The 15,755-nt window shown below is 40.3% G+C and overlaps 1 protein-coding gene across 1 annotated transcript; it reads left to right on the forward strand.

Moving 5' to 3' along the window:
• Nucleotides 1–564: 564 nt before the first annotated feature.
• On the forward strand, nucleotides 565–14,842 carry ezh2 (enhancer of zeste 2 polycomb repressive complex 2 subunit). The gene is made up of 19 exons (XM_084747451.1): nucleotides 565–947; nucleotides 5,035–5,158; nucleotides 6,185–6,313; nucleotides 6,414–6,533; nucleotides 6,650–6,770; nucleotides 7,997–8,176; nucleotides 8,460–8,565; nucleotides 9,482–9,645; nucleotides 10,134–10,231; nucleotides 10,413–10,650; nucleotides 11,246–11,412; nucleotides 11,711–11,846; nucleotides 12,479–12,604; nucleotides 12,721–12,899; nucleotides 12,985–13,080; nucleotides 13,522–13,603; nucleotides 13,777–13,857; nucleotides 13,965–14,049; nucleotides 14,621–14,842. The coding sequence occupies exons 2-19, from the start codon at nucleotides 5,042–5,044 to the stop codon at nucleotides 14,679–14,681; spliced, it is 2,286 nt and encodes a 761-aa protein (XP_084603577.1). The 5' UTR covers nucleotides 565–947; nucleotides 5,035–5,041; the 3' UTR covers nucleotides 14,682–14,842.
• The last annotated feature ends 913 nt before the right edge of the window (nucleotides 14,843–15,755 follow it).

Genomic DNA, 15,755 nt, shown 5'->3' on the forward strand with positions numbered 1-15,755 from the left:
GTGCATTTTTCAACAGATAGTTGACAACAATCAATGATTAATCATTGATAATTAATAGGAAACAAAACACATATTTTCCCTTTTTTTAATTTGAAGTTTTCCAATTCAGCCAATCGCTCTGCCAAACAAAACAATATCAATTTATTTAATTTAATAACTGCCACTTCTAGACTGTCGATGATTAATTATGAGTTAATACATTTCTAGCTGGTTAAATTCTTAATGGCGATTAATCAGTTAATGATTAATCCTAACATAACATAATAACATAACATCCCAAGTAGAAATGCATAAATACATAAAGAAATAAATGTAAAAATACAGTTACAGCCTTTTTCATAACTAAAATGTATTTATACATGTATTTGATTATTTATCTCTACATTTATTTATTTATTTGTTTGTTTGTTTGTTTGTTTAATTACTTCTGTACTTTTTTAGTTTTCGCAGATCTTTACCACAGCGTTGTCACATAATAAAACACGATTAATTACTACGACGTGCACAATCCAGAAACAACGCGAACAAATCTCGCGAGAGTTCCGCAAATCAAGGGTTCCTTTCTACACTCGACGGTGAGCAGTTTGAACCGTAGCTGTGCTGAGGCGGAAACATTGAAATTGGACAAATTGTTTATCGGCAGGGTGAAATTAAACGACGTGATTCATCCACCTATAAACACGGTGTTTTAAGTGCTAAGGCCAGGCCTTCAGTGGAGAAAAGGCAGCTTGTTTTTGTTTCCCGACTCTGGGTACGTAAAGCCGGTGTCGCGCAAAGTGAGTCGCTCCCTCCTCCTGAGCTAACTGCTAAGCTAGCTGCCGAGCTAACGTTACAAGCTAGTCGGAACACGGAGCCAGCTAATCCCCAACACAAAGGACGAGTTTACCCGTGTTTGTCATATCGATCCTGAATCACCCCGGTGAATGAGGACTGAGCCTCCTGTGCAGGTAGGAGAAGCTGTCAGTGCTGCTGTCGGTATTTCCAGCAGGTCTGCTCTTCATGCTTTGTGGATGCTTCAATCTTTGTTAACTAACCAACTGTTAGCTAGCTCGCCGGGTGTCGTGCCAAAATTTGTATCCCTGGCAGAATTGATCCCCCAACTTTCTCATCGTTGTAGTTGGCAAGAAACTCTTAATGACTGAGTGTAAACTGCGGCTTTAGTATATTGAACCCTGGAGAAACGGTTTGTATGTGAGGGGGAACACAGTTTGACGGTATACAAACTTGGCTGAAGCTATCGTTAGCTTGATGCTCCTTGTTCTTTGTAGCTAGCTCACCTAGTGGCCGTCCAGGCTGCTGCTTCTTACTCACGTTGTTTCCCAGTTTAGCCGTTTTCGGGACGTTGCTGTTCATTTTTATAAGTGCATAGTTAGATGACAAGTGAGAGACAGAGAAGAAGGACCTGTGTGGAGGGTTTTCTTAAAACCACGGCGTTTATTGAACTTAAAAAAGGTGATTAACACATCAGGTATTAATATCAGCACCAATGAGTGTCATTTGAAAAACTGTCACATCTTGGATGCTGAGAAAAACTAAAAGATCTACTGTCTGTTTCTCTGATGTAAAAAAATTCACCCTGTCATTGCTTGTCTACACGTCTTATGGGTGTGATGTTTAGCCACTTGACTCACACTAAAAACACATGAACTGGAAGAATAGAGTCGACTTAAGTGCTGATACATTCATGTCACACAGGTGGTTCTGATATTATCTGCACACTATTCATGGCAGTGAAGGTTGGGAATGGGTTTTGAGAACTAGTACTAAGCTGGGACCAGTTCTTGACTGGCCAGTATCAAAATATTGATAAGCTTTTGGACAAACAATACTGCTGCTAAAGTTGCATAGACAGCTGACAGGGACAAAAACATTCAAAAGTGTGGGCTCACTTCCCACATTTGATGGAACTGCAGCACAGCAGTTGGCTCTTTTGCCTCACAGCAAGTAGATCGTGGGCTCAAATCCCGGTTCTGGGCCTTTCTGTATGGAGTTTGTGTGTGCGTGTGTGGGGTTCCGCTATGTACTCTGGTCTCATCATTAAAAACACATAAGAGTGGGTCCCCTGGTGCTGCATGGTGGCTGCACTCTGCTTGTGATGTGAGGAATAGTTAGATGCAGACACTGAATCTTGCTGTACGTTGTACTCTGAATGATCGTATATGGGACAATAAAGTTGATCTATAACTGTAAATGCAGTAACTTAAGTAATTTAACTTGTTATTTCAGCAAAAAAGTTATAATACAGGGTTTGACATGAATCATGACTTATGGCCACAAAAAGTTGCTCTGTGGCCACCGAATATTCCATGTAGGTGGCCCTTTGTAGCCAACAAGATTTATCCCCATACTACGAGTCTTTACCAACAGAATAGTACAGTTCAACAAATCTTTCAGACTTTTTAGTTCAACATTCTGCGAAAAATAGTGAACAGACCTCATCATTGGCAAGCTACTGATATGTCAGGGCTACTAAAGATCTGGGATTAGCCAAGTGAAACTGCTGACATGGTCCTTACAGAAAAAGGTGGACTATGAAAGACATGTAATGGTAACTAAAATTTCTGCGTGAATGGAAACGAGTTTAAGTGTCAAGAATCTGTCACATCTAAGGATGTGGGTGTGTGCCAGCTTTCTTCAACTAGCCAAGAGGTCAAGCTCGTTTTTGGTCAGAAACACAAGTGCCACAGTTAAGGAAGGCTGCACCCTGTGATTAGATTCAGAAGGCTACAGTGTGATTTATAAAACGATTATTGATGCATTCAAATTTTAAGCCTGTAAGCCTTGGAGAACCAGTTGGATTGTATCCATCTGCAGTTTCTCATGCTCTGCCATCCTCATCAAAAGTCAAGTCTAAGCCTCGCTTAGATTTTCAATACAGCTCATATATTCATACATTATGTTTCACCGTCCAATTGGTTTAGCTGTAAAGAATGTTCATCCCGGTCTAACAAATTATTTACTTTTATGTCCTTTGAAGAGAGAACCACATCTAAGAATAGATTTTTTTTTATCCACCCCTAGTGTTAAGTGTTAAGTTGGGTTAAATTGCCTTTTCTTTATTTTTTTGTACACAAGTATACATTTTGGCCACCAAATTTACATGCTTGGTGGCCAGTGGGGCCAGTACCTAAAAATATTAGTCTATCTCTGTAATAATTAAGCTTTTCTTATCTTTTTAAGACTTTGTCTCACCAAATTATGCAAGCAGTATCCATAACAGTATCAACAAATAGGCTATTGATAAGCTTTATCAATAAAATCCTAAAGATACCCAACCCAAGTGAGGGTAGACTATATGTTGATACATCTCAAACTGGTAACTGAGTGTATTATAAGATCTAATTATCAGAAAGGATGCACAATAACCTGGGTATTGCGAGTAAAGTATATTTGTCTTGGCAGAGATTTACTGAAACGCTCAGTTTTTATTTGCATACTTGGCTGCTTGTTATCTCAACTCAGTCTGTGGTTTGAAGATCAAGTATGGCAAAATGTGTCATACCGCTGCTGCAGTCCTCCACATTTCTTACAACCTGACACATGGCTTACCAGCATGTCTCCATGAGGGCCGTCTGACATGTCTAACCGAAAGTGTGAGATTTCAGTCAGACCAGCCGGGCTGGAAAGCAGCGACTCGCGCTGAGACTACCGGGGTGGCAGAGGGATCTTGTTGTACATGTGAACAGGCAACTGTTGTAATTCACACAACAAGTTATCAAAGAACAAAAAAGTGAACACATTTCCTGTTCGACTTCCCCCACATAAATGTCAAAGGGGGCAGAAAAATCCCGTCACCTGCATTTTAATCATGTTGGATGTTGACACGTGAACTCAATAGAAGCTGTTTTTTATATTGTTGCAGTGAGTCTTTTAGCCAGCCTGGTTCCAGACATTTGAATCACAGCCCAGATTTTTGTTTTTTCCCCCTGCAAATCAAGTAGAAAACAAAAAGAAAATATACTGGTAGTTGAGTCTGATTATCATGCTGTTTTTTTAACAAGGTGACTGCTGACATTGCTCTGTACCTGCATGAGTACTTAAAAATGTAATTAGAAAATATTCAGTGGTCAGTTGAGGCTTTCCTGTCCTTATCATTGATTAAGTTTGAAAAAGTCCCCTAATCGAAAACTGTTGATTTCCAGGCTTTGCAAAAGATTAAATAATATACTATTAATGACTATAATAAACTTTATTTATATAGCACTTTTCTTCGTAATGTTACAAAGTGCTTTACAAAAAGAGATCAAACCAGACAAGGCAGATAAAATGAGAATAAAACAAGAGGACATGAACACAGAGAATAGGAAATATTATAATTAATTCTGGCTATTAAACATTTTCAAAAACATTGGCAAAGAAAAGCCCAAAATCAACCAGAATGAATTTAGAAATAAAATGGTAACAAAAGCCCCTGGATGCTGTCTAAAAGATTCCACAATTACTATCATTTACTCAGTTTTAGGTTAATTTTCATACCCAGAGTAATGAGATGTGTGTTAGAAGTATTTGACACTCAAGTATTGTTTATTTCATTCTAGTCACAGATTTAAACCACAGTTTTTTTCTTCTGAAGTCTGTAAAACCGATGAAAGATGCAGCTTGACCATATACCATATTTACCTGCTTTTTTATAATATAATGCAAAAAGAGGTGCATTTAATATTTTCTATATAGTATTTCTGTTTTGGCGTTCTCGTACACAACCAGTGACTGGATATTTAATCACAGGCCGCTTTTGTTTAGATTGACAAATAGCTTTGGTCTTTGTGAAGTGGGTTACAGATCTATTCCTGACAGTATATTGATTGTGGGGGCAGGCTTATATCAGCGGGTGGAAGATAATTATCAATGCAAAAGTCTCAAATGTGGAAGCGATGAATACATGAAAGGCTGCTGGAACTGGAGCTAATCAAAAACAGGCCTTCATGTGGTCATGATGTTGGTTTCCTCATGTGACCGAGCAAAGAGTGAAAATATGAAATGTGAAGTCTTTCGGTGTGTAGTGACCTTCTTCTTCCCCCTCTGTGGCCGCAGGTCGATCATGGTGCTCACAGGGAAGCGCTCGGAGAAGGGTCCCGCCTGCTGGAAGAGGAGGGTGAAGTCTGAGTACATGCGGCTTCGGCAGCTCAAACGCTTCAGACGGGCTGATGAGGTCAAGGTTTGTCCACACACAGACCTTCACACGAAGCAGATATTCACAGAAGGCAGCTCTCAGACTGCTATTAAAACAGGCTGATGGATGACAAACATTCATCTACAGCATTCAACTGTGAATGTTCTTCAAATATTTTTGACTGGTTACACACATTGGGCTATACATTAATATGCATAAACACAAACTCTGCTAACAGCTTTGCTAGCTCTGACATAATAAATAAATAAAGAATTAAATGAGGGTCAAATGGTGCAAAATCCACTTCTTTTGTGCACTGGCCAAATGGCTAGTGAATGTTGGAGCCACTCAGTAGATTATCATTACTTTTTTAACGTTCTACTTTTCGTCCATGTTGGTTTAAAAGCTCAGGTTCAAAGTTCATTCTTGACCTTGATTTTTCATTTAGACCGGCCTCTAACTTTTTGTAAAACCAAACTAACCTGAGCTACTGCAAGTGACAATTACTAATATGGAGATTTGACAATAATTTCCCGACTCAGTTCTCTTTCTAGAGGTCTTAAATCATAAATGGAGGCAACAGGAAATATCAAGTTTGCATGCCAGCATTGCTCGCAATCTCATTTCCTCTTTACGTCAGCAACGCTTTGTCCTTGTGATGTTTTGTTCACATGTATTACGCCTCCTGTTTAGGTGGTCAGAAATCACTCTGAACACGTTAAGAGTTACGTAGACTGACTAGATTTATGAAAAATGACTATATAAAAGTACCTGAAGTGGTGTAAAATTGTCCAGATGGAGAAGAGGTGGTATTTAATCTGCAGTCTGGCTGGCAGACGGTGCTTGTGGAAACCTGTTTCTACACATCAAAAATCACACATGATGGCAGTAAAATAATGTTTTTATCACTTACTTACTTGTTGCAACATTTTTTCAGTCAGTGTTTTTACATCGGTAGGTAGCGTGAACAGTCAGATGGGAGCATCCTGTGAAATGATGGCACATTTTGGCTGATATGTTTCTTGTCTTTTGGTCTTAGTGATTGATTTAGATTTCTTGTAACTCCTCCAGAGTATGTTTAACACCAACCGTCAGAAAATCATGGAGCGAACTGACATTTTGAACCAGGAGTGGAAGACCAGGCGAATCCAGCCGGTTCACATCATGACGTCTGTCGGCTCCTTAAGAGGCACCCGAGAGGTCAGCAGATTAGTGTTGTTCTCAGCACACTGTAATGAAGGTCTCTGTGAAGCTCTAGAGAACATGTTCTGACATACCTTTTCCCTGCTGTCCTGTGCAGTGCACAGTGGACAGCGGTTTCTCTGAGTTCCCCCGGCAGGTCATTCCCCTGAAGACTCTCAACGCCGTGGCCTCAGTCCCGGTCATGTACTCGTGGTCACCGCTGCAGCAGAACTTCATGGTGTGTATGAGCATGCAGTAGAAATCGCAGTGTGACATGTACTTTAGAGTATCTTTGTGTCTAGTTGTAGAACTGAAATAATGGCATCAGTGTCTGTCTGTAATGTTTTGCGCCAGGTGGAGGATGAGACGGTGCTCCATAACATCCCCTACATGGGAGACGAGATCCTGGACCAGGATGGTACTTTCATAGAAGAGCTCATCAAGAATTATGACGGAAAAGTCCACGGAGACAGAGGTGAGGATCAGTGGACACACAGAGATTAGTAGGGCTAAACATCGCCTGTTGCTTTGTTAAATATTATTTGTTATATATTATTATTATGAGAGCTTCTTGTTTGTTGTCTTCATGGTTTAAGGAACAAAGTATGAAAATATCTTAGCAGGTATTCACACAGAAAATAGCACTGTTTTAAAAAAAAAAAAGCAAGATGGTGTCACGGTGTGCATGTTGTCCATTTGGGTTGAGCGATATGTAAAACTTTTCCATCTTGCCACCATCAGCCCAACAACCGTTGATTGCTGAATTGTGCACAATCTAAAGGCTTCAGCTGGGATTAGTGTGCGAGCGTCTCACAAGCTGCCTTAACATTTTCAGTTCAATGAATAAACAAAATAAAGACTGTTTTTCCCCACTGCCTCTCTCTGTTGTTGCTGGCCTCTTTGTGCTGCTGGGTCAGCTCATCAAACAAGAGTCTGTTGCTGAGCAGCACCATTAAATTAGCAAAATAAATAAAGAATATCACCCAAAAAAATCAAAAAAAAAAAAACAAACTCAGCAAATCACTGACAGCTGATATGTTCTTCCAGTTGCCCTGTTTTCCAGCAGGGCTAAAGGGCTTGTGAGGAGATCAGAAGTGACTCAGGAAGTCCAGTTTGAGTAATGGATTAATCAGTCAGCTGAAATCTGCTGATTATTATAGTATGGGTCAGGACGTTACAAGCCTGGAAAGTTTTCACAAACATTTTAGTGATCATTTTATCTGCCCTATCGTGCCTTATCTGCCTTGCTGGTTCCAGTTTCTTAAATGTGCTTTTCTTTGTGAATTATGATGGTAAAATAAGAGTCTCTGGGTTTTTGACTCTTGGTTTGACAAAAAAAAATCAATTTGAAAGTGTTAGTTTGGGCTCTGGGAAATTGTGGTGAGCATTTTTCAACTTTTGACTTTTTTTTTTACTTTTTTTTTTAAATGATTAATCGATTAGTTGTGACAATAATAATTTTCAGCTGTAGTAAACAGTAGAATTGTGGTGTCAGTGTAAAGTAATCTGACAGGAAAACACACTTCCTTATATTTGCAGGATGACTTTGTATTTCATCAGCTTAAAAGCAACAAATACTTACTGTGTCTGTATTTTTGGCTTCTTTTCACTGTAAGTTCCACCACTACAGACACAATTTAACAGGAAACGCATGCTTTTATCCACAGTAAAGACATTTGGTGCACGTCTTGTGTTTTGCAGAGTGCGGCTTCATCAACGATGAGATATTCGTGGAGCTGGTCAGCGCTCTGGCTCAGTACAGTGACAACGAGGATGATGAGGAGGAGGAAGAACACGACTTCAAGGTAGACAAGATGGAGCTGTGCGACAACAAGGAGCATTCTGACAACCCCCACAAGGATGGGCTCATAAACAATGAGAGTAAGTCCATCACAGAGACACCATCATACATTCATGTAACCATGGTGACGGCGTGCAGTCATCATGTTTTGACTGTGAACACGCCAACAGGCTCCAGTTATGTGTGTGTTTGTTACGTGTATTTATATGTGTAAGTCACTTCTCAAGACCAAGAAAAGTTTTGACTTTTGTTTGACAACTGCTGTAAAAGTGAAGCCGGTTTGTCCCAAAGCTACAGTAACAACCCCGCCAAGTGAAGTGAGTTCTGTGCCCTGATGGAAAGCGTGTTGTGTGTCGTCTCCAGGCCGAACCAGCAATGACAGCACCAAGAAGTTTCCCTCTGACAAGATCTTTGAAGCCATCTCCTCCATGTTCCCCGACAAGGGCTCCACCGAGGAGCTCAAAGAGAAGTTAGTGGGCTTGTTTGTCTGTGTCAGTGTGTGTGTGTGAGTGTGTGTGTGTGTGAGGTGTGTTAGTGTTGTGTGACAATAACAGAGAACAAAACTAACTTATGCATACAGAGCAAAAAATAACTCTTTAATTTTCTTAAAACATATTTTATTTTTTGTGTTTACGTTGTTATCCATGATGACAATAATTTCCAGTAATGCTGTAAATTGATGTTGGCTGGTTATATGGTTTTTGTTTTCTTAGTGTTTTTTGACATATCAGTATTTAACCCCAAGTGCAACTTTGGTCAGAAAATCGGAGCACAGTCTCAGTAAACTTAGATTTAATTCACTTTAAATTTCAGGGTTTGAACAAAGTTTGAAAAGTTTAGAAAATACGTTGAAAACGTTGAATATTCTCAATGAAAAGTGCTTGGTTTTTGACATGATCTGGTGTTTGAGCAACACAATCACTCAAGTAAACGAAAAAAAATTAATACTTGAAATGAAATGATTCTATCCTCATTTGTCATTGATAAATAAATAAGTCCTCTGTTGATCCCTGACTCTGAAAATAATAAACAATCAAAGTTCATATGATCAGCTGGTAAAGTAAACTAAGAGAAAATATACATTTATTGCTGTTTGCAGTTGCATTTATAGTTATGATTTTGATGTGATGATGAAGGCTTCACAAATCACAATTCAGTAGTTTTAACAGTTGCATCATTGCAGTGGCAAAAAAAATCAAATCGTGACCTTAAAAAAATTGTGACACTACAACCATCTATTCAACATACGATCCGATAATACGCAGCGCAAATGTACATGCATTTCTCTGAAGAACCACACAGGTGCGAAGATAGTGGATCAATCTCTTTTTTTACTTTATTTCTTGACTGCAATCAGCTTTGATTTCTGTTTGTGTGTCTGTCAGGTACAAGGAGTTGACGGAGCAGCAGCTGCCCGGCGCGCTGCCTCCTGAGTGCACGCCGAACATCGACGGCCCGAACGCTCGCTCCGTGCAGCGAGAACAGAGCCTGCACTCCTTCCACACTCTGTTCTGCAGACGCTGCTTCAAATACGACTGCTTCCTTCACCGTTAGTACAAACACTCCTCAGACAGTCACGGAGCATGAAAGTGAATGAAGTGTAATTGTTTGAGGTACAGCAGATGGACGCGCTCTCAGTTTGGAGAAACAGCAGGAGTATCAGTGTAGGAAGCTAAGCAATGTTCTGCTGTGGACAGGATCAACAGCAAATCTATTTCAGACACCTTTAAACATCAATATCTGTGTAAATGTTATGCTATATTTAGAATATTTTCACTGCTTTACATTCCTGTCAGACAGATTTGTTCACAGGAAACTGAAATTCAATCACTCACTATTTTGCCACCAGACTCCATTGACAAAAACAATAATTTTACCTTGCAGAACACTGGAGTTGTTGGTCTACCACTGCATCAGTGCATTTAACAGGCAGCTAGGAACATATATTTGTTAAATAAGAGCTCCTAGTTGTTGAGATCAAATACTGAAACTCATCTGATGATCTTCATGTTTTCCATCTCATGTCGCCTCCTTTAGCTTTCCATGCAACTCCAAACACCTATAAGCGCAAGAACCTGGAGAACCTGGTCGACAGTAAACCCTGTGGCATCGACTGCTACATGTACCTGGTACAGGTGAGCCAACAAATCCTCAGATTAAATGATGAAACTTCTTAAAAAATCATTTAAAATCACAGAAGTGTTAATTGTTCACTTCTTTGTTTGTTAGACAACACTGGAAGAAAAAACATCAGTTTGAACTGTTACATCACCAGCAGGTTATCTCACGTATCACTGTTGTCATGCTGTTACTCAGGATGGGATGGTGAGTGAGTATCCCGCAGGCGTGGTCGCAGAGCGGGCAAAGACGCCCTCCAAACGCTCGGTGGGCCGTCGCCGCGGACGATTGCCAAACAGCAACAGCCGGCCCAGCACCCCCACCGTTTCCTCGGAGACCAAAGACACGGACAGCGACCGCGAGGGCAGCAAAGAAGACGAGCGCGACAACGACAAAGACGACGAGGACAAGAAGGACGAGAACACCAGCAGCTCTGGTACAGCCTCTCATTTGTTATATAAAAAGTAATAAAGAAGCTGCTGTTAAATTTAGGTTCCTCTTTGGTAAATCCCTGTAGGTTTCCTTGGAAAAACCCTTTTCTAACCCAACTTCAGTGACTGTTTTTTTAAAGGCTACATTTTAAGTTCTCAGAGTTGTTTTTTGTCCACGGTTTTCAACCAAAAACAAATCTCGGGGGGGGGGGGAAGTTGTTTTTATAGGTTTTTGCAGAACTGTAGACTCTGAAAAAACACACACACTCACACAGAGAATAACAGAGGGTGCTTCTGTTGTTTCTTTGTTTTGTGTTAATGGCTGTGTGACTCTGATGTTTCATGGTGTACCATCATGAAAAATGATGGTTATCATTCCATGTGCATTCATTCATTTATGGTAAAGAATTTTACTTTATTAGTATTACTAAAAATATTGAATTCTATCATGTAAATCCTTCCCCCAAAACTCCTGAACCTTTGGAACCTAGAACCCTCATAGCAGCAATTTAGTATCTGGTTCCTTGGAGAAACTCAGGGACTACAACTGTGATTTGACCAAAGGGTTATTGGAAAACTCCTGTCATGTTGTGTGTGCAGAGGGGAACTCTCGGTGTCAGACTCCAGTAAAGATGAAGCTGACGGGTGAGGCTGAAGCGGTGGAGTGGAGCGGGGCCGAAGCTTCGCTCTTTAGAGTTCTCATTGGCACATATTATGACAACTTTTGTGCCATCGCACGGCTCATCGGCACCAAGACCTGCAGACAGGTGAGTCCACAGTGACGTCTGGTCATCATCCATTATTATTAGTTTTAGTGCTTAGACAGTATTTTCTCACATGTTGTTTTAAATGGAAATAAATAAAGAGTATACATTTAGTAGGAATTTTTCAGTCCAGCATCGTTCAGTTCTTAGAGTTGTCAGTAAAAATCAACTGCCAAACTGATTCAGTTTCTCTTAAAACTAAAAACATGCTGCACTGCAATCTAATGTCTTAAACTAAAAGTAAAAACAAAATGAATGTTCCTGAGGGACGCAGAGTCTAAACTGGTGTGTTGTCCTGCAGGTTTATGAGTTCAGGGTCAAGGAGTCGAGCATCATCGCTCGGGCTCCTACTGAAGACGAGGACACGCCGCCAAGAAAGAAGAAGAGGAAACACAGACTGTGGGCCACTCACTGCAGGAAGATCCAGCTGAAGAAAGGTCAGAGGTCACCTCAGCACAGCCGTTAACTGAAGGAAACAAATATGAGGAAGAATTTTGGTCATATTTGACACGTTTGGATTTAAAACATATGGAAAAACAAAACTAAAAGTTTACTGGTAAAAAAAACAGTGTGGCTGTAAACTCGTTATATGTCAGATATGGATCATTACTAACAACACTTTAATTTATTTACAATAAAAAATCTCCAAAGTATCCAATTAAATCAGATCTGAGATGAACTGGATTGAATTAACTTTGAATCTCAGTGTGATAAATGGAAAATTTGACCTGTTGGTGCGAGAAAAACACGAGGATTCATCCTCTGAAACCAGTTCCTAACTGAATGTTAGCATCTTACTACGGTGTCACATTGAATAAAATCAGACTCTTTCTGTCCACACAGAATCTGTTAATATGCACTTCTTTGTTTCATGTAATAAAACTGTGTGCTTTTAAATGGAAAACACATTTTATATTGTGGCATTTAGTGTGTGTCTTCATTGGAAATTACATAGTTATCCTCCAGCCTGCCGTCACCTCATTTTTTATTTTTTTTTCTCCATGCAGTCAAGCTTATTGTGTCACTGACGCTCCATTTTAACCTCTGCATCTCTTCTAACCTGTCACAGATGGCTCGTCCAATCATGTGTATAATTACCAGCCATGTGACCACCCGCGGCAGCCCTGTGACTCCTCATGCCCCTGCGTCACCGCTCAAAACTTCTGCGAGAAGTTTTGCCAGTGCAGCTCTGAGTGTAAGAACACACACTCCTCTTGACTGGTGCAGCTTGATTTCTGCAGTGATTGATCAGAAATTAAATTGATTTTGCTCGTTTATATTTCCTCTGTCTCTGCTGCTGCGTGGCTGCAGGTCAGAACCGTTTCCCAGGTTGTCGATGCAAAGCTCAGTGTAACACCAAGCAGTGTCCCTGCTACCTGGCAGTGAGGGAGTGTGACCCCGACCTGTGCCTGACCTGCGGCGCTGCAGACCACTGGGACAGCAAGAACGTGTCCTGCAAGAACTGCTCCATTCAGAGAGGTGCCAAGAAGGTAACACCCAGTCTCTTAGTGCCTGGATTTTAGAAACCCAAAGAGCACGTTCTGATGTTTCTAAATCTTTTTCTCTGTCATTCAGCATCTGCTGCTGGCTCCATCTGACGTGGCCGGTTGGGGCATCTTCATCAAAGAGCCGGTCCAGAAGAACGAGTTCATCTCTGAGTACTGTGGAGAGGTAGGACTTCACCGTCTGTGTTCTCTGATGGGACAAAGAGATGTGAAAGGTCGACTGGCCTGGATAGTTTAGATAATCTTAAAGCACTGAGAGTCTGAGTTCATCTGTACAGATATATAAAAATGCACAACTGTAGATTTTACTGTTACAACTGTAACAGGAAATCTTGTATCTTGATGCTGTGGTTTTATTGTTGTGGTGTCTTAATGTTGTGAGATGCTAAAGCTGTTGTATCATGAATATATTCTGTCCCATAATTGTTTTTATATAATAGTGGTTTTTTTTAGCAGAGAAGATAATCTCTGTTTCCTTCCCAGGGACTACAGATTAAAAATTAGCTTGTAGCAAACTCTGGTACAGCTAAGGAACAAATGAAATAAAAAAAAATATAGATGTGTTGTGGGGGAAAATGTGTAATTCGATCGATCTCCGTCTTTGCAGATTATCTCTCAGGATGAAGCAGATCGCAGAGGGAAAGTCTATGACAAATACATGTGCAGCTTCCTCTTCAACCTCAACAACGGTAAAACACACACACACAGATTCGCAGCCTGATCACTGTGTTTAACAGCGAGCTCTCAGGTCTGATGTTCGTCACGCTTTCAAATGTCGACTTTGACTTTATCAAAGTGATAATTCGTGATGACTTAATACCACGAAAAAGAAAACGTGAATATGTGTGACGTGTCTCTACAGATTTTGTTGTCGATGCCACGAGGAAAGGCAACAAGATCCGCTTTGCCAACCATTCTGTCAACCCCAACTGCTATGCAAAAGGTAAGAAGACGTTACTGGAAAAACCAGCATGCATGAGCTTCATGCGACACACTGTATGTATGAACACATGGATGTTATACAGATGTTGCTGCCTCTGTTCTCTGCAGTGATGATGGTGAACGGGGATCACAGGATAGGAATCTTTGCTAAGCGAGCCATCCAGACAGGAGAGGAACTCTTCTTTGACTACAGGTCAGTAACACCCTCGGTTTGATGTGTGATTTATTGACAAGAAGATCAGATGGAGGAAAATGAATTAATTCATTTCTGGTATTTTTGCTTGAAAAATGACTGAAATTATTAACTGAATTACCAAAGTAGTTGCTGATTAAATCTTTCAGTTACTACAGCTCTATTTACAACCTGGAAGTCTGAGTCCACTTGTTGAATCGACTGTATTTTAACAGACAGCTGGACTTAAAGCTGATTCAGTTACTGTAATAACAGGATTTTAAGCTTTAGCTCTTTGACACACAGGATAGTTTTCAGTCAGGAAACAGGCAGGTTAAAAACCAGGTTCAGCTTTGATCTGAATTCCCAGGAAATATCTGGATGTTAATTCCCAACATTTAATTCAGCAGAGTGTTTATTTTCAGGTAATTTCAGGCAACAATAAATCTAAAAACTGGAGAGAGTTCAGTCAGAGCTGCACTGTTATTACCTGATTCAGAGCAAACACTCAAACATCCTGGACTCACTGTTTCTGTGTTCTGCGTGTGTGTGTGTTCTGCGTGTGTGTGTGTTCTGTGTGTGTGCGGTGCAGGTACAGCCAGGCTGACGCTCTGAAGTACGTCGGGATCGAGCGGGAGATGGAGATCGCCTGACTCAGACTTCTACCTCCTGTGGATCAACGACACAAAGGCCTTACACTCAAACACAAACACACCTTCACTTCAGGAAATCCAGACGACTCGTCAAAATGTTAGAAAGCTTCAGGAAAACTGGGAATATTTGAAGCCGAATTTTGATGCTGTGTTTTTTTTTTGTTTTTTTTTTAAATGCTTTTCATATCTGTTTCTCATTTTTCTTCTGTCAACAAATCTTCCTCTTCTGTCGAGGCGGGAGTCTCGGATTCATAAATCTTCCCTCAGCTGAAGGTGCAGATCACCGACAAACTGACTTTGTGTCTTTTTAAAAAAAAAAATATCTAAACGATAAGTGTTTCTGTGGTGAGAGGAGACAAACCCCGCGACTTCTTGTCTGCTTTTCAGTTCAAGCTTCAGGGACCAAAATCCTCCACCAGCCGCTTTCACACAACCGACTGGACTCTGGACTTTGTACTGCGTGCCACAGGTGTTGTGTGTTTTCTACAGTGTGAACTGAACCAGCCTCACACTCCTCAGAGTGCCAGATCACTGTCTGTCTGTAAACCAGGAGGGCGTTCACACAGCAGCGTCACACCACATCCAACACACTTTTAGAAAGACACAGTGAGACAGTCTGCGCTCGTTCTTATTAAAATACATTTGAGCTGAAAGAAGTTTGCCAGTTTAGTTTATCAGCAACAATTCTGGTCATTTTCAATCACTGTATTTTCTGTGTTTCTCTGTCCTATATATTGTCATAAACTGAATATTTTTAGGTTCTGGGCTGTTGGTCGCCAAAACAAAACAGATGAAGACGTTTGTTTTTACACTGTCTTACTGTTGACTTGGATATAAATATATATTCTCTGGGATTATAAAGTCAAAATGGCAAGAAAAAAAGAGTCATGTTCTAAATAATAAATAAAGTGGTAGAATTACAATAAAATCTCACATTTACAAGAAAAAAAACCCAAATATTCTCTCAGGACTCACATTACAGGGAAAAAACTATTTTCTGAGATTATAAAATCTTAAATTTGTGTAAAGTAACTGACATTCTGAGATTTAAGTCACAGATTTACATTAAAAAAC

This window comes from Lutjanus erythropterus, chromosome 21 (genome assembly GCF_056507025.1).
Source record: "Lutjanus erythropterus isolate fLutEry1 chromosome 21, fLutEry1.hap2, whole genome shotgun sequence".
Lineage (NCBI taxonomy): Eukaryota > Metazoa > Chordata > Actinopteri > Lutjaniformes > Lutjanidae > Lutjanus > Lutjanus erythropterus.